We start from the raw sequence: 26,740 nt of genomic DNA on the forward strand, positions 1-26,740 counted from the left end.
TTTGGGAGGGATATTGGATACAAAAATAACTAGTTTGATGCTAATTAAGGTTAATAGTTATATATATACATATATATATATGTAATATTTATTGGTATTTTTTATTACGTAATATCAGACACGAAATGAATCAATGTTATTAGCATCGTGAAAGTACTTATAATAATAAAAAGTTAGACGTATTAGTTTCATAATAAAGTAAAAATAAAAGAGATATTATATATTTTCTCTTACCTCTTGTTAATTTCTTCTTCGCACGAACATAACTTTTATTAACAATCATTAATGACTTGTTGAAAGAGATCTCAATTGTCGTGATACGCGAAAGGAAAACCGTAAACTATACATACCATTCTCTGGGATGATATGTTTGATAACGTCAGACAGAACTTATGCTTTGGTTATATCGTTAATCTTCTAGTCATTGTACTTGTTCGTGTCGTTCACATAATCTACGTTTAATCTACAATGCTTTTAGTGTCCGAATAAGCTTGTCGTATCTAATATGGATTTCTATCAACGAACAATATATTATTACATATTCACAATCGTTGAGAAAATCTTGATTATGAAAGTTCATGAAGGTATGCAAACATACAGAATAAAATCATGAAGGTAGTTAAAGGTATAATTCATTTTTCATTCTCGTTTATCATTTGACGTTGAACCTCTCTTAGCAAATGACGTAGGAAGATTAAGATATTGTGGAATTCATTTATGTAAGCAATTAGATAAACGCGAAAAATTAAGTAAACACATTGGTAGAAGTCTAAGAAAATCTATAAAATAATGTAAAAGGTTTAAATATAGATTTCTACTTGTTTGGTAAATTGTTGTTACGTAATATAAAATTTTATATATTTAAGCTCAAAAAAATGATACGGATATGCGGTATTTTAGGGTTAATCAGGAATAAAAATAACAATATACATTTTCTATAATATATTTTACATTATAAACCAACCATATATCATCATAATAATATCTTATACTCTTAAGCCTAAGCGTGTTTTATCCTATATTCTCGTTTATATACTTCCTTCATATTTATACTTTGTTTACTTCTTCATAGTATTTATATATATATTTTTTATTTATATTCATCATTATTTATAATATACTTTATATGCTATATTATGTATACATAATATCATACACGTTTTTTTTCACGCACGTCCCAGGGCGTCTCGCGTTTCCACTGTTATATCCTGTGAAAATTGTCTTTTGGAGGTATCTTCCATCATTTTTCTCTATGTGCACGTGCACGTGTGCATCTATTTTTTTTCTTTTCTTTTTTTAAGTAATGTCACCTGTGTGATTCGTGTATAAAGTGTACGTTTGTATCATCCATTCCTATGTGTCTATCTGTTTCACGTGTACGTGTATTTTACTATTTTATAGGTATACGCGTGTACATATATGTGTATGTGTGTATTGGCCTGTATTCGCGCACGCGCACCTGATACGTTATCGCGTATCATCTCTGTCACGTCGTTAGAAATTACATGTAAGTACATTATACAAGGTTTTGCCCGGTTGTTGCTCCTTGAGCTGTGTCCAGCAACTGCACATCTCCTAAGCTTAAGTGTATGCAACGAGGCTGCCATGGGACCCCGCGGGCCGTTCATCGAATCGCGGAAATACATTTCGAATTCTCGATTACATCATTGTTCACAATGCCGTTCAACGCTTCGCATTAGAGTTTTGGAAAGGGATCTTCGCGACGTGAAAGTATGTCGGACGACGTACGATGGATGGATGTCACATGCCCCTTCCCTTGAGCTCCGTCGTGCCGTTTCTACACGTGATACATAAAATCTTACGTTGGATTTTTCCCCCTTTGTTTACTCGCGTTTTCTTTTTGTTTTCTTTTTTTTTTTTAGTTTCTTTGTTTTGTTCGTTTGTTTTAACCCCGAAATACATACACACGATGAAGTGAAAAAAAGGCACCTTACTCCTTACCGTACGGTCGTAAGTGATATGCCGCATACCGCGCTGGGGGGTTGGAATGGGAGTGGGAAGGGGTTTATACGATATAATAATGGACCCCGTGACGCGCACGTCGGATCGTACGAAACACTACGAAACAATGAAGGAACGTCGTAATCTCTGTATAAATCGGACGTGATCGTAATTAGCGTTTATTATTAAACTTTTGTCTCTCCGAAGAACTTGTCTTTTTTCCGTCGAGGCGCGTGAATTTCTATCGTTCACACTTTCTCTCTCACACACGCTCACTCTTGTTCATTTATTCACTCACTTGCTAACCGATACATACACGTATTTTCTTTCTCATGCGCTTGATCGCTTTCTCTCTTTTTTTTTCTTCTCCTTTCGCTCTCGTAATATCGTTGCGTTCCTTTCATTCGATGCAGCAAACGTATTACATATTCATATTTTTAGGGGCTCAGGGGGTCCGGCAGGCTAGCCACAACATTTTTTCTCGTGTCTGTTTCTTTCGCGAGATACGTTTCAATGGGTTTGAAGTTTCCTTACGGCTAAGGGTATTTAACACAGTATGTCGCGGAGTACGCGTTAACAGGTGACGCGTCTTCCGCCCCCTTTTCCTGTTCTCGTTTCTAAGCTTATACTCGATATAATCTCTAGTTGTCGGCTATTATCTTCTTACACATTTATATCTGGTATGTATATATAATATACATATTTTTTTTGTATTATACGTGTGTGTATATATACATATACATATAGACGTATGTATGTATACACATATAGATGCGCGTGTTGGATTTTTGTAGTCTTTTTTTTGTAATATATATATTTATATGATCATATACATATGTTATTTTAAGGTATGCTCGGTGACTACGCTTACGGCTCCTACTTTTGCTTTCTTTCGCTGTGTGCATCATCTCTTACAAATTTCTGTTAAACATTCTTGTGTTAACGCTAAACTGTTTTCACGGTACTCTGCATCGGTATTCTAGAGTGGCTTGACTGCTGCCTTCCTACCCTTTTGCCAGTTTCCGATTGACAAGATGACGTTACAGGTGATGATTGAATTCAAGCGGATAAACTTTTCGAAAGTTCAAGACTAGATTTCCCGGTGTTTGACGTTTTTGTTTCCCCGTGAATAAAGAAAACCGTGCATGTTATCCATTTGTTAAACACTTGAATTGTTTTCATTGCGCTCGTAATATTCTATATTTTTTTTTTCCTACTATGAATTTGAACGAAAGGAGAGCCAAGTTATCGACGATAAAAGCAGGAATTCTTGCGTTTATGTGCATTCACTAAAGTATTACGTTTCTCTGCTTGGCCTACTTACATGCGTTGTATTTCATGGTTAACAATTATCGACGACGATATTTTCATGTTATGTTTAATCTACCAACATGACTTCTACGCTCTTTTTACGATGTTTCAGAATCCGATGCGATATTATTTGTACAACATTAAACAAGCGCAAACGGTTAGATACACAATTTTGTTCACCAATTTTCTTTTTCTTTCATTTGTACAAACACAAAATCTTCTTTGTACACAAAGGACAGACAAATACTCCATTGCGGGCTGCTACAAAGAATCAGCAATAGCTGTGACTAAATCGTACGGTTACCTAGATCTGGTAGTTATCTATAGTTTTCTACGTCGTATTTCTCTAGATTCTTGCTACATATGCGAAACGACTCTATATATGTACAACGTTACATGATCGTTTAATTACTGTATATGCCGTGATCTTACTTGGCGCGTATCATCTCAGAGTAACATTTTTAAACAAATGTAACTACTCTTAAACAATGTTATTTTATAGGACGGTAAGATAGGTACACGCAGTCCGTCTGTCTGCGCATGGTCGAAGGAACGGTCGACAAATCGTGTAAAAGGATAACTTCTACTTAAAATAAATTTCTCCTATATTATCAACGAAATAGTTAAATCAATTTCAATCATGAAAACTTTTTGTTCACGAAGCATGTACAAGAACGAAGAATTTTATATAGGAATGTAACCACGTTATCAATTTTAATTATAGAGGTTGTCTACGAAACAATACGAGATACTTAACAACCATTCTGTTTAAATTTCCTAACTCTACCATACAAACTTCATATTTTCATTCACCGTTTCACTTCTATCAAGAACAAAAACCGCTTTAAGCGGCCAATACTTTGCGACTTACGCCACTGGATCTATCAACAACGTTACATTTGTTGTTTCTTTCTACAACTTCTAACGAAGATTCACGGACTTTGCTAAACAACGCAGTGATATGTTTTATATGTGCTTTATGCGCGTGTAACGCTTTTGACGCATTGAAACAGTGTTTCGTTGTATATTTATTAAAAGCGAAGGTGTAGTGACTCGATACATAGAATATCAACAGGGCGTTCGACAAAACCGATGCGATGGCGTTTCCTATTTTCCTTCGCCGCCGATGCCGATAATCCTCTCTGTCCATTGTTCGTAAGACGTCGCGTGAAAGCATACTGGAACTTGGTTAATTATTTTCACTTAGTCCTCGATGAGAGGGACACGTACAAGTCTCTAAGTGTATGTTTCTTGAATGATTGTCGGCTATCATATTTGGTAAATCTCCATGAGAGGAATCCTTCTGTGTAGGAAATCATTTGTAGAGCGATTCGGTCGTTCGGCACAGAAGGATGGCAAGGAAGCCAGAAGACAAAACGAAGAAGAAAGGACGTCGGGACAAAAGAATGTCACAAAGACGTGATACGTAGTAATGAAAGAAAGTCGAAGATGCCAGTAAGTGTGAAAGAAGAATAGGAGAGGAGGTTGGTAAAAAAAAAAAAAAAAAAAAAAGAAGGAACTGGGTCGTGGTAACGCGAGAATGTCGTGATTCGATAACGGCTAGGCAGCTGGTATGCCAGCTTGCTGAAGCTTAAACGACACGACGGTAAAAATTCTTGAAACGGCGAGAATTGCGAAATATCGGACGCGTTACAAGGCTGTAGAAATTCTAGAGTTTGCGTCTCGAGAACACGGACGAAGGATGGAGGCAGCAGCCGCAGCTTGTTTCCTATATATTTTTATTTCCGTGTTTATGCCTTGTTGTGTTTTACGTTTACGTGTAGTATTTATGTGTGCGTGTGTGTATATGTCGTGTAACGGTGCTCGATGTGATTTGCGGATATAGTTATTGCGCTATTCATTTTTTTTTTTCATGAACGTTTCTTTTCTTCTTCTTATTTGTTAACTTAGCGATCGTCAAGCTAGACTAGATTACTAAGCCTAGAGTTGTTGTTAAGTTTCTCGCCGCTACGTTCTCTATACGTACGCTGCCGTGTAGAGAATATGATTTTGTTTGTACGTGTGTATTTACATACGTGTACGTGTGTTTGTGCGTGCGTGCGTGCGTGCGTTTTACCTGTACGAGTGTCAGTGTACGTGTCATTTTGTATTCCTTTTTCTGGGCGTGATTACGCACATGACTTAGGTACCATAAATGGATTTGACCATTTTCTATTAGACGTATCACTCTAGCGTGCATTCTCTCTCTCCCATTCTCTCTTGCTCTCATCCTTCTGTATTGTTCGCATCATTCTCACCCTTTTTTGCCTAAATTTCTTTACACGGTTTTCCTCGATTCCACTCTCGCTTCGTGGTCGTTACTTTCCAAAACCCCGTGGTATCTTCTACTAATTAAATTACATTAATTATCTACTTATCACTTTATACTACATTTTTGGTTTCCCCTTTGACGCTGCGCCGTGTATTTCTTTATTTTTTCTCCTTTTACTTGGCTAGCTTCATTCGCTTTATTACCTAGACAACGTACTCGAGACTAGCGGTAAGTTCTATACACGCCTTAATGCTTAAGGCGTCATTCTTCAAATACTTTTTACAGGACGAGGATCCCCGCTGATTCTTTAAAAGAGTGGGGGACCACTCTCTTTCTTCCCGTTGAAAGTGGAATCGAGTCGAGAAGTGAACTTTCTGGCAAGGGGAGTGATTATACGGCCGAAGGACGTAAGAGTAGAGTGTACCAGACGTATGATTTGATTTTCTCCTTCATCCCCCACCCCCCTTTAATCGACTTTCTTTCAATACGACGCCTCGCGCTGCCCCTTAAATTCACGCTACGATTTACGTCGTACATTCTAACTCTTACCTGCCATTTTATTCGCCGCCCTTTTCCCTTTTTCTCTCGCTCGTTCCACTTTTCAGAAAAATAACCTATATTTTTATTTTTTTTCTTGTTTGTTCGCCTAACTAATAATGTACACGATATTTTGTTTCACTTATGTTCTTATGTCGTCTCTTAAAAGCTATTTCTTTTTTTATCTCACGCACAGCGCTTTCTTTTTTCACTTACGACGATTCAAAATAACAGCTTTCGTCGTCGCTGCACGTTTTGGTATTTATTTATTTATATATATATATATAATATATTTTTTTGTATTTATATGTATGTATATATTTATTTATAATTCTTTCGTTTCTTCCTCGCGATCGGTACCGTGTCCTTTAGGCTGTGTGTTTCATTACGTTTGTGTCGAGAAACAGAACTCCGTTACTGTTTGGAATAGCCAATGATTCACGTCCGCGCTTCACGATAACGTGTTATTGAATTTTGTATTACTTCGTTGTATGTTCGTGTAATTTCTTTTTCTTTTTTTTTTTTACAAATGGCTCTTACCTCTCTCGTGTTTATCAATTATAAAACAATTGACGGGCATAGAGTGAAATATGTTTGGTGTTGGTTTTAAATCTTGGGCCACAATCCTTATGTTTTAAGTACACGATAAAAATTTTCTCCATTGTACAAATTTTTGATTCATCTGTATAGTTCTCGCCTTAACTTATCCACACGAAACAACTAATCCGAATGAAAATATCGCACTGATCTCGCATCGAGTATACAGAGTGTCAATTTGAAAACTACGTAAGAATATGAATAATCGGACGAAGATTCGCCGTTTGAGAAATAAACGTCAATAAATACTCGAGTTAACCAGGTAGTCAAATTTAAATGAAAATTAGTCAACTAATTCAGCTAATTTAACAATTTCAATAATAAAATCGAACATCTATAAATCGTAATAAATTTTAACAAATAATCTTGCTACGTAAAATTTGTAAAGTTCTGTCGAGATGCTTTTCGTACTGGGAAGACACTAAGAGATTATCGAATTACGCGTAGTTGTCAGATTTATATACTTACATACGTTTTATGTTTCAGGCATAGAAACGTTTGCTCGTTTTCTCTCGCCGAATAGAACAATATTAGTTTACAAGGAATTAATGGTACGAAATATTTGTGGTCCGCGAGATGGACTGAAGGCACACCTTTTATATCCATATCCACGTACTACGTATCGAATCGTTCGGGAAATTAGTAAATTTACTGATATTTCCTAAATGCTACGTTGTCCCAAGCGGGTTTGATTTCGTCATTCTCTTGTATTCGATGCTCTCGCGATCTCATCAATACTAATGTCTCGCAAACGTCCCTGTATCGTTCTTTGATCGTCGCGTTTTTTGATTCGAAAACGTTGAACGCTTTTGATTCGTTTAAAGCACGATCCGTCGTCTATCTTTTGATTAATAACAAAGTCGTCCATCTCTCTTTATCTCTCTCCCCGTTTTCTTCCCCCTTTCTCCATTTTTCTCCTTTTCCTTTGCCCGTTTTCCATTCTTGCTCATCCCCTTTATCCTCTCCTTCGTTTTTTTCTCTTCTTTTTGCTCGTCTCTATTTCTTTCGTTTCTCTATCCGTTATTCGGTTCGCTCGTCTAAATCCTACGGGATTCATCGTATCATAACGAAACTCATGGCTTTGCACCCGACGACGCGCGCTCGTATGATGAGACAGTTTCATTATTGAGAAAAAAAGATACCGTACAAACACGGGCGCAAGGAGAGAGAAAGAGAGAGAGAGAGAAAGAGAGAGAGAGAGGGAGAGGGAGAGAGAGAGTGGGCGTCTATCAAAGGGTGATTTCGAACGGTCGACGACGAAACAGAAGAAGTACGATACGGAAGCATCGGATCGTGCTTAAAACTGAAAGAGACGAAGCATGGAGTAAGTATGGACAGGTTACGAAGGTCTAAAGCGGGGATCATAGATAGGCAAATCAGATGGGATTACTTCGTCCTCGTTATACTTGTTAAACCGTCGTCGGTCTTCGCGTTCATTTTTTCTTAATCCCTAACCTGTTTCTTTTCTAACGATCTCTTCTCTCGTTTCTTTATTCGCTACTATATACATATATAGCAACGGTTTAAAGGCTGAGGGATTTTGTTTTCCGATTCCGACGGAATTACACAAAGAGAGACAACCTTTGAAAGATTCAATCGGAGGACAGGATACGCGTTCGCGAGGAAGGAACTCGACGGATCTCTAATCTAACTTTCGTGCTGTTTGTGCAATGTGTCTATCTACGAATTGTTTAATCTTTTTTTCTCGTCTCTCGCTTGTTGTATAATTTCTCATTATTCGCAGACTCTCGTTCGCTCACCCTCGTTCTCTCTTCCTAACATTCTCTCGTTCGTACGCGCGAGCGTATCCACGCATGCTTACACTTGTTTCTTACTTACACTTGTTTCGATTTCGTTTTTTTTTTTTTATTTCTTTTGTTTCGTTAGATTGGCCAAGTCGAAATTCGGGACGTCGGACAGACCATTTACCGATTCATTCCATCTTTTCTCTTTCTCTTTTTTTTTCTTTTTCTCTTATCGATTTCTTAAAACTCGCGTCGTGTCCCTTCTCTCCGATCTATGTACCCCTTCGTTGTTACGAATTCGTGGCTCACAAACTGAATAGCTGAGAGCGAGTTACAGTAGAGAGACGCAGGGATAAACGGTTTGTTTCTTCGCTTTCCTAAGCTTAGTGATTTATTGCTTAAGCGTCTTAAAGTCGAGATTTTTCCCTTTGGTTCTATGGTATTCGTATTATATAAAAATCTAAGGTATAAGTTAAAAACCACGGTAGACCCGACACGATTGATTGGAGTCGATCGATCGCTGGACGACGCTTTGTCCAATCGTCGCTTCCTTCCATCTTTTCATATCGTTTTATCTTGCTTCCTCTTTTTTTTTTTTTTAATTTGTATCGTGTGTTACGTTTATTTCATCTTAATCGCGAGATTGGCGCGCCAACAGCATCGGTCGACACCCCTCGGCGCATACGGCTGATCTTTTATAAAAATATCCAACTGTCTAAGTGCCGCGTCAAAAGGATCAAGTCGAATAATAAAAACGGCTCTTCGACTGTTCTGCGAAGACTTCGCGCATGATTTGTCTTTTGGCCTCGAGTCTGATAATAAATATAATAACCGAAGGAAGAAGTCCTCGCAGTGGCGGAAAATGGATTAAGACACGTGGATCTTTCAGTTCCGTGGTTCACGATAGTCGAGTGGTTGTACGTTTAAATAGTTCCTCAGGAACGCGGAATCGTTGAATTTCTGAAGGTCTGTTTCCGCCTTGCCGCCGAATTTCGAATCGTCCTCGAGTAACTTTTTATTATAACATACCTACCTAACTAGCTAATTGTTGAATTTCGTTTATAATAACTTTTTTTTCTGTTAAATTTACTTTATATAATCTTCACGAGTGTGCACGTGTTTATCGATTTCTTTTATTTATCATTTATACAGCACGATTACTTGACGGTCGCTGGTTCGCGCTTCGAGTAACGCGTTTACAGTTTCTTTTTACGTCTTCGACTTATTAATTTTCACTGTTAAGCCCAAACTACAAAAATAATGAATCCGGGTTACGGGTCGATAACTGGCGGCGTCCTATCGCTTTTCTTTTGCTCTTTTTTTTTTTTTTCTCTTTATAGGAGTTTATCGTCGATAAAGGAGTTTAGCGTCGATTAAATGGCGGAAAGTGCAAATCACGAGCTTGTTCAACATGCGTCAACTCGTTCGTCTCTTCCGTAATCAGTCCTTTGTGGACGATACAACACACAAAATATTGGTTGTTTACGCTACAAACTGTCTTTGATGATCACATGGTGGTCCGCGTATCCCGGAATTCGTGTTTCATTACTGAAGCTTTTGACACTACCGTGACGGCAACGCTATCTATTAATTCAAGCCGAGAGAGACACTACATTACCCTACAGACTGGACGAGAGGATACCTCCGACTTGTTGACGGTACCAGTTAGTTTTCTTTCCCGTAAAGATTGCCGGTTATATTGGACGTGAAAATTTTAGGGGAATCTGGAAGTACTCTCTTTTTTCTTTGTCATTCTCTCCTTACATTTTTTTTTTTGTCTTTTTTTATATCGTTTACTTTAAGAAATGCTTTTATAGATAAGAATTCATCCCCTTTTCCTGTCATACTTTTTTTTCCCTTGCTCTGTTCATTAAAGCGATCGTTAACTACGTTTGGCAATTTCTGCCCTCTGCTTTTATGTTTCATCAAGCCGGAAGCGGCATGATTTTTGTTGCTTTTGCTGTCGCGGTGGCGTCGATGGTGACGGAAATTTTGTTGTTGTTGGTAGTTGTGGTAGTGGTGATAATGGTGGTGGTGGTGGTGGTAACTGTTGTTGCTGTAGAAGTTGTTCCTGTTGGTGGGGTGTACTTGCTTACCATCACACTAGAAGGCTAGGCGTCAGCCAGTCCTCATCCGCTAGCTGGACCGCAACCAAGAACACACTTTACCATTTGAACACACAAACGCTGGTTAAGTCTTGGTCCGAATTTCAAGAAAATAATAGAAATATTCTCGACAACTTTCTCTCTTTCACTCTACCTCTCTCTATCTTTCACACGTTTCATTCGCACATTCCACACTTTCGCTTTTCCTCACGCTCTTCCCTTTTTAATTCTAAAAATCATTTCATTCTTGTTTCTCTATCTCTCCTTATGCCTCTCACATATCCTTCGCATTCCAACACACGTAGACTGGTCGATCTGAATCTACCTTTACCGTGACTCAACCTCAATTGCTTTCAATGTTGTAAAAGTGTGAGCAATTAATTAAACACATTATTACCCTAAGATAATTGTGTTGCTTGGCTTTGACAACGCTCAGAGGAATGTATCAGTGTGGTGTAAATGTTTTCAGATTATTTAAATGTGGTTTTCGATCAATAAACTATTCATTCTCTTATGGACCGATTATGAAACTATGGATCGATTTCAGAAGGATAATTCCAATAAAAATATTAGCGACGATATTATCGGTATAACGAGACTTTCGTTCACTCTCTCGCTTTTGTTTCTTGCGTTTCTTCCATTCAGTTGCAATTTCATACACAACGATGATATCCATTCTATAGATACGTTCTCCAGCGACACTTTTCTGGTTGAATACGAGGTTGAGCCAGGTTGTAGATGCAGTTTCCTTGACGCAAAGTGATATTTGAAAGTAAGGATAAGCCAGGCCGTGCGATGATAGTGGTAGCGATCACTGTGCCTGCGAATCGAAATATGTAAATAAAAATAATCCTTCGGATGGTTTCGAGTATCTCTCCTCTTCAATAACGAACAAGTCAATGTGACATTTTCCTAGCTTTTTAACTTTTCGACAATTCTAATTTTTGCAAACTTTTAATAGCCACGGTAAAAAGGTAAAAATCTCTATCGATTTACGAGTATCTTTTAATAATTGTTATACCTTTTATTATGTTATAGATAGCTGGAAAATATAAGTGAATTATTCGTTATTAATTTGTAGGTGTTGTATGTTGTATATTTTACAGTATCGCATCGTTAAACTTGAAACAACATCATCGTATATTTTTCATAGTTCGTTAAAAATTAAAATACATACATGTTATTTTATTTTCTTATGTATTGTGACAATTCGAAAAAATTTAGCGAGATACTCGAGTTTAGATAAACAAAGCTGAATAAGCGTGTAGTTCAGCCTTCATATGACAACTAGTATTCGTGCACATTAAGTATCATGCAAAAGAGTATGATAGTGAATGTAATGCTTGGGCACACTTATATAAGCTTGCATTAAGCATGATTACATCATTTTCTGTTTAGCAAAATTTCTTGTCGAGTATATTGAAAATACGATTCGTAGTAATCTTAACTTTTAAATATTATACTGATTAAAATGATTTGTATTAAAATTTTGTGAAAATTTGTTAAGCATTTGGATCATCCATATTATAACATACTAAACATAACATAACATAACATACTAACAGAAGAATAATTAATAAGTTGAATTTTGTTTTTGTAGTATTATCCTTTGTGTCCGTTCATTTACAATTTTCATGAAGCATATCACTTGCATACATAAGATCTTTGAAAATTTTAACAAACCAACGAAATTGTAGATAAACATACTTTCAAACATTTGATATTATCAAGATTTAAGTTTAGTATACAAAGAGAAGCTTTTTAATCAAGTGATAAAATGGTAAAATTTCTTACTGTATGTTAACTACAATACAAAAATATTTATGAAAGGTTTTGAAAAACTTCATACTGTATGATAACTAAGATACAAAAATATTTACTGTGATGAAAGATTCTTATGCAGGATCTTGATAGGCTTTATAACTCTTTTTCACTAGTATTCCCTCATCTCGAATATGTATTGTTAGGGCCCCTTACATCTTCAAATACATACTGAAATTAAAGAAAATACAGTATAAATTCCTTATATCACTAGAAAGTGTCGTTTAAAGTAGAGTAATTCCATTATACGATTTCTTAATCTAAATTTCTTAGAAAGCTTATATGCAGCCTGTCGAAATTCATTAACTCTTATCGCAAAATAATAAGGGTACCCTTAACTTAGACTTCTTTATTTAATGCCACTTCTAAATCAACTTAAAAGTTGTTAAAGAGAAGTTTAATTGATAAATATCGATCTATAGATAATATTATATGTGTACGTATATTATATATGTATTGTTATATTTCAGTATAAAATATATTAAATTTAATTCAGAGAAAAACTCAAATAGAACGATCAATAAGAACGATATTTTAGAAATAAAGTCCAATTAGCTTTGCTTTAATCTACTCTTTTTGCTTACAACAAAATAACTGAACAATAACGTAAAACGTTATTACAAAATTATGTAATATTAGACATATAACGTTTTTACTTCCAGATATGCTTGAATTTCAAGTTAACAATTATTAAATAGACTATTTTCACTTTAGTGTTCAAAAAGTTACCTTCAATATGTCGTTAAATTGCAATACACTTAACAAAATGCTTAACAAATATTATTATAATATAATTTCTACTTTCTTTTTTAATATTTTGGGATGATAACTAAATGAGAAGCAACAATTGTATATGTTAATGCATTTGTAACAGTTATAAATAAAATACTGACAATACGTTCAGGCGATTAGCGTTCTACGAAGCACAATTATAACAAGATTCTGGAACAAATGATTATAAGATCCATGCAAGTGATTACTTGAAAAGTTCGTTATTAGAGCAAAGCGTAATCAAGCGTGGTTAATGAATCGACGTATATGTATGAAAACATGTACTGAAATCCATACATGTAGCACGAAGGTGTGGCATTCATTACATAACACATGACATATTGGAATTTCAGACAACTGGAATAAAAAACACAAAAAGATTTTATCTGTCACATTCATCGAGATAATGGGGTCCTATTAACAGTTCTATCGAAAAGCCACTCTTAACATCATTCAATCGTCTCAATAAATCCTGTACTGTATACAGAAGCCAAGACTAGATTTTATAAAATTGTCATTATAATTTGATCCATTCATTCACTATCGATTCGATCAAAATTATCGTTGATACGTGATCAATTTTTAAAACACGAACAAATATATAAATTTACCATGTTTATTATTATTATTATTATTATTATATGTATCACAGTGATTTGTTCCGAGTTAATGTGACAAAATTTGGGAACAGTATCAAAGTCGAATGATACCTTATTTGCCTCAGGTATTATACAAAATAAACTAGAATCTCGATTATCAGCATACTTAACAGAAATATATGTTAACGTGAAATTTGAGGATGATCCCTTGCAAGAAAGATGAAAATCAGGATAGAAGCTGAAAGAGATTGTTATATTTTTACTCAAAAGCTTTTGTTTCTATTTAACATTTTAAAGGCTATTACGGATAAAATTTCACCTCGTATAAACTTAATATTATCATCCTGTAATAAGACAATATTATTCGTGATTTTTGTAAACAATAACTTGATTATATTTATTTAGCTTTGAAAATGTCCTGCGATAAAATTCAACGCGTGATGCTATAAATTACAAGTTTTTTTGATAACAGCTTCCAAGGGTTAATATCGTATGTATAACCTTCTCTCATACGAAAATAGAGTTGTTCCCAGGCGTATGAATCGTTACTATACATTTGCAACGATGCATTTCGTTCGATGCATCGATCGATGGTTTCCCAACGAATGGATCAAAATGACAACAGTTGATGCAAGAATATATAAAGCAAAGTACGAGATACAAGTATAGGTTCGAGTAAAAGATACAAAAGGTAACAAAATATGCACGCGGATAGGAAATAGAGAGAGAGAGAGGAAAGTAATGGTTACCTGGAACTGTTGCATCGGGTAGGCCATCATTTGTGCCGGAGGTGGTGGTGGTGGGGGTGCGGCTTGCACCCCTGGGGGTGCCGTGACCGTCGTGGCGTGGTGTGGGGGTAACTGTGGTCCCCCAGGTAATCCCTGGCCCCAACCTGCTGCCGTGCCAGCAGCGTGGACACCCATTCCCATTCTGTATTTACACAAGTTTCTACATGTAATTTCCGTGCAAATAAACAACTTCGCTCGAAAGCTTGTAAATTGTCGCGAGTTTTGCAATTCAAAATGAACAACGTGATAATAACTTACGTCGGATTTGTGATAATTAAACTCTGGTTTTTTGTGCATTTCTAGGAGATCTAATGATGCAAAAATGCATACAAATGCACATAATATGTAAAATATACAAAATATAATATCAAGTGTAATATTTAGTAGATTAATTAAATTTCCGGTTAGGTTTCATTACTTTGCCAGTGTTTATGAAGATGTGAATTTTCATGAATATTCGCAATTTGCTAATAATTTGTGGAAAAGTAATAGTCGAATATTACTGTGTACACTATCGTTGAAAAGTAGCCGGACACTTGTTTATCAGTAAGTTTCTAAAATACGTGCATTAGTTATTAGGTGAAATTTATACGACAAGAAACGAAGGTAAAATCGCTCATATCACATATCTAATTATGGGTAGCGTATCATTTAAAATCGTTGTAATATAACGTTTAGTGGTAAACTGACAGCTTTATATCATATTTACGTTCCAATGTTATAACACGAGATCTTTTATGGCTATGAATTATGTAACGTCAACGCCTACTCTCTGATAATACTTTTGATACAATTTATAAAGTTGTACACGAACACAACGAATATCGTAAAGATAAATCTATCGAACAAACAAAGTACGTGTGTGCAATATTTTCAAATTATCGAATCGAACAACTCTTACCTGCAGTGATTAAAGATTAAAGAATTTAAATCATTTGTTTGACCTTATAGATGTTACAAAAAGAAGTAAACTAAATATTTAGTAAATACAGCATAAAAAATCTACACTAGTTTTTCTGAATTTTAAAATAATTTTGGGCACGAATTAAAGAAGCAATGGAACATTCGCATACTTTATTCGCATTTGAAGTTTTGCAATTATTGACCATTTTCTTTCTTTCGAAAATTTTTTCGAGAATGTCTCAATAGTTCTTTTGACTTATGTTCGATTTTCAAATGTAATTACATTTATTGAAAGTGTTGAGAATATTAAACAATTCGTTAACTCTTTTTATCACAATATTTAGAGATGTTATAACGAGAACGTTTTATTTTCCAGACGGTACGGTTTAAACATAAAATCGCACGTTCCAGATTCATGAATATATGTATCGTTACATAAAGGTTTCAAACCCTTCTCCGTACGATGCACGCAACTGAAAACTTTAGGTTATCTAGGATGTGTTACATTACTGGTTTACAATCCTGGTAATGCTTGAAAGGCATTCGGGTACGGTCTTTAAGGGTGCCATTTCACGGATCGTAAGAACGCTGAAAGATATTCTGCTTGCCAGAAAGCACCCCGTTCGTTCTTGCCGCGTAATCTCTAAAAATTGCGCGATCGGCAAATGCACAAATTCGATTTGATGTCTGTGTTAAGAGTGCAACCATGTACCCGTTCGCTATTTCGTTTAACAATCCGATCGGTTAGGCATCCTATAAAAATTTGAGGAATAAAATTGTAATGTTATCACGGCGTTTTATGTTTCTCTCTATTTATATCGATCGAAAACTAAAATTTTCACGATCCACGTTCAAGTTTTGGTAATAGTGGTCGGGCTGTAAAAATATTCTTTAAATGTGTATAATAACTGATATATCTTTTTATTTGCATAAGAATTATTATATTTCAATAGCGTTGTGTCTGCTCTATTTTTATATATTTTTCCACTGCTTTGCCCGTAATGGATTAACGTATTGGTAATTGATGTACAAGTGTTACAATGGAAATAGACAGATCTTTCTATAATATTTCTTCAATAAAAGTCAATATTAAATTTGGTAAAAGTAAATCGCGTATCTTTAGTAATTGTAAAAACAATCGGAAATTGTCATTTCTATGGATTTGATAGTTCAAGCGTAATTTTAAATCAAATATACCAAGCATTGTATGTACCTACATACAGATTACATAGTATATAATACGTAATTATTTCGTGGAATACAAATGACTTCATTTATGATACAAGTAAATAAATTTAGTTGCTATACCTAGCAAATGTGACGCGGGTTATACGTAAATGGAAACTCGAATATGGTTAAATTCGCCAAAGGATATGTAAATTCGAGTGAACTGATTTAATGTGGTGATTTGGGGATTGATTAAATGCCATCAATTATACGGCACGTAGTAAAACAAGAAGCTCAATAGTCGGTAAACATTTTCTGAAGTTACTTTGTTATTCTCGAGGTACTCTTTCCCTTCCCTCTCTTCGTGTTTTGTGATCTATCTTAAGCTCAACTGGTGCATCTTATTCAAATTCCATCGATTTGTCAAGGATAAATTTAATGTCAGGTGATATTTAAAAATAATATATAGTATGTCTGACGTTTCCTTGGCTTTTGTGCCGCTCAAATCTCATAGGGAGTGTAAAATGACAGTCTCAACCCTTCAGCGTATGATGCACACAATTGAGAGCTTTAGTTTATTTCGAACGTGTACCATTTCTACTTTACAGTCCTGAGAATACTCCAGAAGCATTCGGATACCCACTTTAAGGGCGTCATTTCATAGATCGTAAAAGCGTCGAAAGATATTCTATCCCAGAAATTACCTTGGCCTTTATACTATGTGATCCTTAAAAGTTGTGCTCTTTTGTGCTCTACACATTCTCAGGTTACAGTTTAAAGGCTGGCAATATTTACTATTTTATGACATCGTCAAATTTTCAATTAAATTTATTCACCGTTTTATTACCAGCATAGCCGGAAGTCTTAGCCTGATATAATCGTTTGTACTAGCAAAATGTGATATAATATCGCGTTAGATAAAGCAAGCATATTTGTTGTTCGAGATTCCACGTTGAAGTCATTGGAAATAATTTGTATTATAACTTTAAAACGAATGAAATATTAATAATTCACGAAAGATATTTATAAAGAAGCTATAAAATCTTATCTGGTATACAAAGTTGCTGATTATATAGTAATAAATATATTCTTTATATCGTCGATAAATAGTCGGTATGTGTGAAGCTATTGCCTTCGTTCGAGAAATTGAAACAGAAAATCGAGTAGCGTATTGTTAAAGTTTGTCTACTTTTATTTTCTGGAATCAAACGAATTGCTGTCACTTAACTCGTTTCAACAAAAGTACATAGTTTCGTTTCAAGTAACTGCTTGTGCAGTAACTACCTAGGTTCGAATAACTATCTAGCTGCAATTGATCCTGGTTCTTCGTACAGAAAGGTAGGTACGTGTACGAAAACGAAGACAATAGATACTCGTAACAAATCAGATCGGTAACAAATCGGTAAGAATAGCATTCGTTTGTTTTTCACATTTACGTAAATAGTAGAATAAAAGCTATTTTTTTATTGAGTAGTAAATTGACTTTTTGGTCATTGATTATTAATACACGTGTAAGAAATTAAAAGTTGAATATAACTCGAGTTTTATATCACTGACTTTTGTAATAAAATCAAATATCTTTCAGATATTTATTTTTCTTTTTTATCAAGCAGTTCTTATGAATACAGTAAAAAAAAAATAAATAATTCTATATTATCTCATCTATAATTTTGTAATTATAATTAGAACTGAATGGAAATATTACACGAAAATATCACAAGTTCTGAGATCCTTTTATCAATACCATAGATTTATTATACACAACTATTAGGTAATTTTATTCATACACTTAGCGAAAACATAAAGTACCTAATTATCTACCACTGTAAATAGAAACTGATAATTTTTAAAGACTATAATTCTATACCTGTTTTTAGCATTTCGCAGGAAATGTTAGTTTATTTCTGTCGGGGATTTCACTACGAATTCAACGATGTATAATAATGTGCAATTTTCATCGGTCATTTGCAGGCTATTGTGCTATGAACATTAGCGACGTACATTAACTTCAGCCAACGTTTTAACTTACGATGTTATAAGAACTGACTTGACCTACTGAGCTATGTTTACGTTTACTGGTATATATTAGCTACTCGGTACTTCGCCTAATTGATTAAGATCAATGATGAGACTAGGATGGTTAGGGGTTACACTATAATCAACATGTTGGTGTAGGTCTTAAGTAGGATGAACATCTTCTAAAAGGTTTTTGCCATATTGTTTTCATTTCGTTTATATTTGGTATTTAAAAGTTTTGTTAGTTATTATTCATTTTTAATATATTTAGTAGTTTGTTAATGATAACAGAGCAGTAGGAGTACGTTTTCATGTTAAAACTGATAATTTGATTCATAACGGAATAGATATATTTAATACTTTGCCGCTATTACACTATAATTCTTTTCGTTAGTATAAGGTACAGATAATTAGTTATAAATAAAGAAATAAAGATAGCAATTAAAATAAATTGTATGTTACCCTAGATGTATGTCTTCTAGATTATTTTTTGAAGTATGCAGTACATTAGTACTAATTTGAAATATTCTACCTGTCACGAAGACTAACATTAAAATATTATATAGGAAACTTTAATTCTTTAATTAAATACTGCTTCTACACTTCTAATAATTCAAAATGTATACCAATGTATAAATAGTGTTTAGTGAATCTCATCTATAAAAAGTATAATATACATAAAAGAAGATCCAAGAGTAATACTATTCATAGATACTTACTATTCATTAACACCTACATCAAGGAAATATGATAAATTCAGCGAGTCCAATACTGACGCTACATAACTCATTCTATATCATTCCACAGCGAAGTACATACATCAAAAGAGAAAAACACTGCGGTTCTAACGACATTTCAATCTTATTTTTCCAAATTAAAATTATATTATCTTTTCAACGATTACATCATAATACACCAAATTCAATGCAAGAAAAATACAATTTACGGAATAAAAGTCACGTTTATCCTCACCATTTGTAACCAACTTAAGTATCTAGCCGATAGTGTATAGTATCACAGAATTACCCTGTACGGTAAAAGTATAAGGGAGCTTACCCCATGTACTGCGCCTGTTGATATCCGGCGAACTGTCCATAAGTATATCCTTGCATTCCTTGGAGGAAGCCACCAGCTTGCATCTGCGTCGCTGTCGTAGGATAAGATTGGGGCGGATACCAGTATCCTAGCTGGCCAGCTCCGCCGACGCCACCGACGCCTCCGACACCCGCGACTCCTGCCGCCGCCGCGGCGGCAGCTGCTGCCGCCGCGTAGTATGGGTACGTCGCCGACGATAACGCCTGGAAGAGCACAGTGATCAATGAAATAAAAAAGACTAGGAGCATCGCCTAGATTTTATGCTTAACCATCTCTATACGGTTAAAGATGCTAATACTGCTCGTTTAAAACTCATCTTAATGCCTCATATATGCCGTTAAATCGTTATTGCATCAAAGACTCTGCGTTCACTGTAACGCGCTGCCGTTAAGTTCACAGGAATTTTCCCTGTGGATGGTTACTGGAAAAATCTTTCGATGGAAATATTGTTCGCGTGGGAAATGGATTGGATCGGTCAGATTGAAAATAGAAAGAAGGAAGAAATGTTAATCTTGCTTTTATAGATTATAGATTTTTAGAAGGTAACTAAGTTTTGTAACGTTTGCTTGATTTTTAAATGTTACGATGCTATATGACCAACAAGGCATGTACGTTTTGCATTTGCGTATATTTAGTACAAATGATATTAGGAATTAGAGAAAAGTATGTTATTTATGTACGAAGTGTCGCTTCTTTTATCCAGTGCTGTTCTCTTTAACGGGAATGTCCTAGGTACCCAGCATTCCTAACATTTTTAAGATGTATCGGAATATTTGAAGTTTCTTGTGTCTTTTAACCATTTCGGTGAAATTATATTATACATGCTACTAGATAAATACTTCCTTCTGGTCTTCAAGTAACAAGGAAATTAGAAAATCAAGAAAACTGGATTTACTTGATACTTCTATACGCATTCTAAATGCATCGATGCAATATCAATCGTTTTACAACCCACTATATTCATAAAATACTTCTGAAAATGTTTTTATACTTTCGTAACTCACTGTATTTTCAGAAATTGTAATCGTTCACACCTTCTAAAGCTGCATGCGAACAAGCCAAGATCTTGAGACGTGAATTATCCTGTGCACCACCTGGCGATTAATTTAGCCAGGTTAAGAAGGAGATCGAACATGAAAGCAGACCAACTGCGTCGAGTATGAGACTGAGGCATGATGAGATACGTAGTAATGCGATATCCCGGTACTACTCGTGGGAGAAGCGCGTTATGGGAATAGGGATCAATTAGAGCGATGTCACGGGCCGAGTAACAGTGGATGGATGGACGGAAGTACTGCTGAGGAGAGTACAAGGGAGAAGAGGGCGTACTTCGGCTACCATTCCCAGATCGGACGTACTTACTCGTCCTACCGGCGCTAATTGCTAAGAGACCCGACAGACACACTTTAGAGCAAGACCCGTGAATAGACCGGAATCTTGCCCGATTCCCTGTCCTCCCTTCCTCCTTCCGTTTTTACTCTTCTACTAGGCTCGTACCAGTCGGTCATGCACTGAACGCAAAGCCCGAACCGGATGGAACAGGCAATCGAATACTGTAACTATTTCCTTTTTCCAATATCTCGTAGGAGGCTGCTTTTTGCGATTTATTCTTGGTAACGAGGCGCAATACGTTTGTGCTTTGCGTTTCTCTTCGATACGATCAACGCTCGTAGATATTAGTATTGTATGTTTAACGAAATGAGAAATATTCTTCTTCTTAATATTATTAGGATACGTATCCTTAATGAAATGAACATTTTTCGTCTATTTCGGTTTACTTGTTTTCGCTTGTAATTTAGTGAAAATAAAAATCGCACGATAATTTAAGAGACCTCCTATTTTGAAATCGTGCTTGCCTCTTATTTAGTTTCAATTATATAGAATGCTTACCAAGGACATATATACAATACGATCGAACGGACTTATATGATAATGCATTTGCCAAGATATCTCAATCCCTAATTCAAACCGAACTCATGTTCTAGTTCGAAGTGGACTTGGTATTAATTGCTAGGATCTTTGGCACATATCTCGAGGTTAAAACATAGTTCGAGCATAAACCTGCTGAAGGATATTCTCCTTGAATTTATATCGATTTCATTCGATCTTTCGTATTAATCATAATATACGTATATTATGAATTCTGAAAGTATTCCCACTTTTATATTCTGTTACAATATTCTGTATGTTTATTCATTTTTCACACATTGTATTCGAAGAATTACGAAAGAGAATGTACAAAGGCCTTTTATTTCCCTTTCTTAGTTGGCCAGCGTTGTTGCTATTTTCCGCGATCGATGGAAGAAGCGATTGGAAACTTTATTTGAAATTTTATCTTAAGCGTCTCGTTTCAAACTTTATCCAGAATTCTGTCGCGAATTTCATTGCTTCCTCTTTCCATGAGAGGTCGATAAAAGAGCGAACGTTTACCTGTCCCGTTTGCTGCGCATTGTTTGGATCCCCGCTCTCCTTGCCCCAGCTACATTTCACCGTTTGACCATTGATGTCGGTGTTATGTACCGCCACAATAGCGTGTGTCGCCGATTCTTTGGTAGAAAACCTGAAATACAATCAAACCACGAATTTTAGATTAGCTCTCAACATTTCGTTCAAATGCTTTCACACTTAATAATTTTTAAGGTTCAACGAATTCGACGACCGTCAATTATTTCAAGAGAAAAATATCTCTTTTCATTTGAAATCCGTTTGTGCTGACAGACAGATAAATAAGAGCAATTATTTCGGCAAAAGAATTATTCGATAGACAAAAAATGTGTCTTTGTCATCAAATCTTTCCTAGTGTCGCGCATTGAACAATTTCATCTCGTTTCACAAAGTACTTAAAAATGAAGTAGATAATTTCAAACGTTTGTGAATTATCTATCGTCTAATGGTACTAACTGAGTATTTGGATTACATCAATTCTTTATCTCAACTGTCCCAGTTTTCCACATATTTTATTTAAGTAATATTGCCGAAAATTCCCCCCCCCCCCAAAAAAAGAAACAAAGAGAAAAGGGAAAGGGACTTCGTTGAAATGTACGATCTCGCACTGTAATATTGTGTAATAAATCTTTATAACACGTTGCATCAAGTTAAACTAGACAGGCAACATCGAAATTTCGGATTTTTGTTAGAGACAGCTGAGAGGAGAGCTAGAGATGATATGTAAAGACAATTATGCATATAGTAGCCTCTTTCTAAAAAGCAATTAAAGGACGGGCGTTAAAAATTCGTTTCAAGCGTATTTGCTGCCGCCACGTGTTACGAGGATAGACGGAATTTACAAATACGCGTGCACGCCTGTGAAGAAAAATATGTAGCACGATCTGGCTGCACTTTTTTCCGCCAGTTACACGGAACCTTATTATCGTAGCTTTAACGAAATGGTCGGCTACTAGTGCTCTCAGCGACTCTTGCAGTTTAATTTATGCGAGTTTACCGTGCGCACGAATAAGCACGATAATTGTGAATCCCGCCGAATCTAGATTATACCCGTGGATCTAGAGATTCCATGTTAAATCGTAGTTTCACGTATATGTATATCGTGCGGTGCTACTTTGAATTTCATACAGTTTGGAGAGCGTTCAAAGTGTATCGAGCATGTGAACAAACACCCTCTACCCTCGGTGATATTATCATTTTGTCGATAACGACCGAGTTAACCGCATGGCCTGCTGCTACTCCTATCGGTCGGCTTTATCTTCCTCTTTGTCGCGGATTATTTATTTATTACACCACGCGAAAATCAAAATACCGCTGCTCGCACCGGATAACAGCCGGATCGCATTACTGAAAACGCAGACGTAGCCTTTATTTATCGAGTCCTTCAATTACGGCGAGGTTAAGGTTTGCCATTTGGCATTCAACCAAGATTCAGATGGGCCGAGGGGGTGGTATGTCCTCGTAAATGTCGTCTATGTAACCGGCTGCTGAAGGGGGTACGTTATGCCGTGTGGCCGGACATAAACACGTCGTTTTTAGAGGCATTATAAAGATAATCTTATATACGCAGGGATGCTTGCCCTGCAGGATTCGGGATGCAGTTTCCGTTCGTTAATGAACGGGGTTGCATTACGATGAGGGCGAGTTCGAGAAACTTTAAACTATAAAAGTTAAGGACAAGAATTAATTCTCGCATATCGTGTCTTTTCTTTTATTTTTTTAGCAGAATATAGCAAGGTACTTAGGCAAGATATTGTTAAGTTGAAATTCTATTATTTCGTTACGTTTAATTTGATCTGTATGAAATCTTTTGTATATTATACTTTATTCCTCGTACATCGTGGATGCTGTGTCACAGATTGTATGGAAAGATGCATTTTTAAATAGCAGTCTTCAGAATCGAGTGGCAACTCTGATTAATGGTTTCTTTTAACGTAATATCTGTTTTTGTGTATTGTACGTGCCTTTGAATTGTTTGACGAACGTAGCAATGAGCGAAGTAACTTTATTGTTTCTTGAGAAACGCTTTGAATTCAGGTTTGTACGTATAAATCCCAGCAATGGACAACGTACTTTGTAAAGCATTCAATTACGTGGGCAGATAAACTGATTTTCTAACGGGAATAATTTATTTCGTATTTATGATTCGAAAGCTTTATTATGCCAAGTAAAATATCGTTTCACTGATCATTTTATTGTCAATTGCAAGAAATAGCAGTGAGTCGCGTTATTATAACTTCCAGTACACGCGAACATTTTTAATTATACACTTTATTACGCTTAGTTGTTATAACTTCGATAAATGAATTTGAATTTAACAAAGTACGTAAAAGCTATCGTTTATTCCTCTTTTTATAGGCTTCATGAACGAATAATAATATATATACTATAAAAACTGAATTGAAACGAAACATATTCAATTTATATCGTAAATAGGAAAACTAAATGGCAATATTTTGAAAAATGAAATTCACAGCAAAATATCTGCATCGATATTAAAATACAAAATATTGTAAAGAAGAGGAGGCTAATATTTGTAAAAAAAAAAAAAAAAAAAAAGAAGAAGATTGGGAGTATTCGAATACTAGGTGGTAGCACTTTCAATGCTCGTATCCCATATCCAGTTACTTTAAAACGTATATCAGTTATCGGCTGTCCATTCCAAGCACGTTTCCCAACAAAATTCGATCAATTTTCGTCGCTTGAGCGTCTCACGAGAGCTCGATCGTGGATTGACGAATACGACACCGGCTGCCAGCGAGGACCAACGAAAAATCATCGAATTTATCGAGAGATTAGGTCACTTTTAACATCCTCACCCGGGACTGCCACAATAGGAGCTCCGTCCAGGAGTTCATTCTCCATCCACGTCTTCGAGTACGACGAAGGATGGTCATCGTCAGCAACCAACCCCTTTTCTGCCATCGCCTCGTTCTCACATCGTCCAAAGCCCGACCGATAACCAGTAGTAGATAAGATTCTTTCTTTTCACCGAGAAGAAAGGACCTCTCTCTCTCTTTTTCTTCGCCTCTCTTACCTCCTCCATACTTCTTTTTCACTCCTCTGCAACGATCTATACAGTGTATCCAAGAGTAAGTCCATACGTCATCCCGAGATATTCGTTTCCGGAGTTTCTGACTATAGAAGAATGAAAGAGGGAAGAGCAATTAGACGGAAGATATCTGAACGACGGACATTGTCCACGGGTGGCGGAACTGCACAAGACATACGAAGAGATACTGGGGTAACAGCGATTGCTAGCGGCGGGACTATAAGAAAGAAGAATGATGCCGAACAGCATAGAACGTGCGCGAGAAACGTCGACCAAGTCAGACTCGAAGGAACTGCTACGGAGAAAGAGTTTTTTCGCCTCCTTATGATCCGCCTTTTTCTTCCATAAGCATCGCTTGTTTTGAATCTGTCTTCTCATACTCTTCCTGGTTTTCCGATTCAGGGGGAAAATTGATCGTCTTTAAACTCTTTTAAAGAGAATCTTGAGCGAACTATGAAATATGCTTCTCAGAAGTCAAATCGAATCCTCGATTCTACTTATCACGAATCTCGAAATTTCATTACGCTAAGATCAACGATTAATTCTCAAAATACGAATTACATATTCGTTTCTGCGAGTTAATTTGTTGCCAGAGAATGACATAAGTGGTAGGAATTTCTGAGTTTAAGGAAATCATATTTGAGAAACATTGATTATTCTATGAATTGCCCATTTTGAATTTTTCGTCGGTTTATTATATCGTACAAGGATTAAAAGATATTGGTACGATATATATGTATGTACATGGAAAATGAAAATGCTTCTCCGATCTGTCGATCTTTGTTACTCGCGTCCATTATGATCGTTCTTCCGTCACGCAAAATATCGCCATATTGCATTCTAACAATGGCTAATCGTGAAATGGACATTTAAAGGTATTGCGTGATGATGTATGCCGTTATTGCGATAACGTAGCACGTGAACTTTAGAACGTGTGATTGGCTGCCACAGAAGGTATGCGTGTGTGATAGGCGTACATACTACGAGCAACAAAGGAGCTAGAGAGAGAGGAAGGGACGAGCAAGACGGTAAATATGATTAGCGATCAGAGAACGATATACATTCTCTCCCTCACGTAAGTAGCCGCGAAGGCATTAGTCGTGAATCAGAGGCGATTCCTTGAGTCATCCAAGCTATTTGATAGCCTTCATTTCTCTTGACAATAGAATTCAATTATTGGAACGTGTATTGTCTACTCTCTGTGGCGTATATGTGTATTTACGTGGCAAAGTGTGAGAAAGTAGAAAAAAATTACGATGCTTGTGAATGCCACCTTATTCAGGTATATCGATGGAAACGATAATATATTGGTCGCACCGATCATTATTCCAATGAATTGTATTGCAGAATAGGTTGTCAGATAAGCTGTCGTTACCTATCTATTAGTAATAAATCACAGCAATTGAAGTGAAAGGCGAAAGATGGATTGGAATACATAGCTGGAGAACAAAATCAATTAGAACTTTTTCGCAGAAGTAGAAAAGCATTTTTGACTAATTTTTTATAAAATATATCTTTGCTATTTTCGCTTGAAAATTCGAGTGAGATTGTCTA

General features: G+C 35.9%; 1 protein-coding gene across 10 annotated transcripts in view; it reads right to left on the reverse strand.

Moving 5' to 3' along the window:
- Positions 1–927: 927 nt before the first annotated feature.
- The window catches only part of LOC139987909 (uncharacterized), a 586,680-nt gene continuing 560,867 nt past the window's right edge, over positions 928–26,740 (reverse strand). For 6 of the 10 annotated variants that reach the window (XR_011799964.1, XR_011799963.1, XR_011799969.1 and 3 more), the window contains 5 exons: positions 22,120–22,249; positions 19,651–19,892; positions 14,470–14,650; positions 12,410–12,521; positions 928–11,349 (listed from right to left, as the gene is read on the reverse strand). Coding sequence is in view for 3 of the 10 variants with exons in the window: in XM_072004723.1 (XP_071860824.1) it covers positions 10,523–10,564; positions 14,470–14,650; positions 19,651–19,892; positions 22,120–22,249 (595 nt within the window). In the remaining 7 variants the exon portion in view is untranslated. The remainder of the gene's footprint in view (positions 11,350–12,409; positions 12,522–14,469; positions 14,651–19,650; positions 19,893–22,119; positions 22,250–26,740) is intronic. The other 4 variants (XR_011799965.1, XM_072004726.1, XM_072004723.1 and 1 more) reach the window with 4 other exon arrangements.

Source organism: Bombus fervidus, chromosome 6, assembly GCF_041682495.2.
Source record: "Bombus fervidus isolate BK054 chromosome 6, iyBomFerv1, whole genome shotgun sequence".
Taxonomy (NCBI): Eukaryota; Metazoa; Arthropoda; class Insecta; order Hymenoptera; family Apidae; genus Bombus; species Bombus fervidus.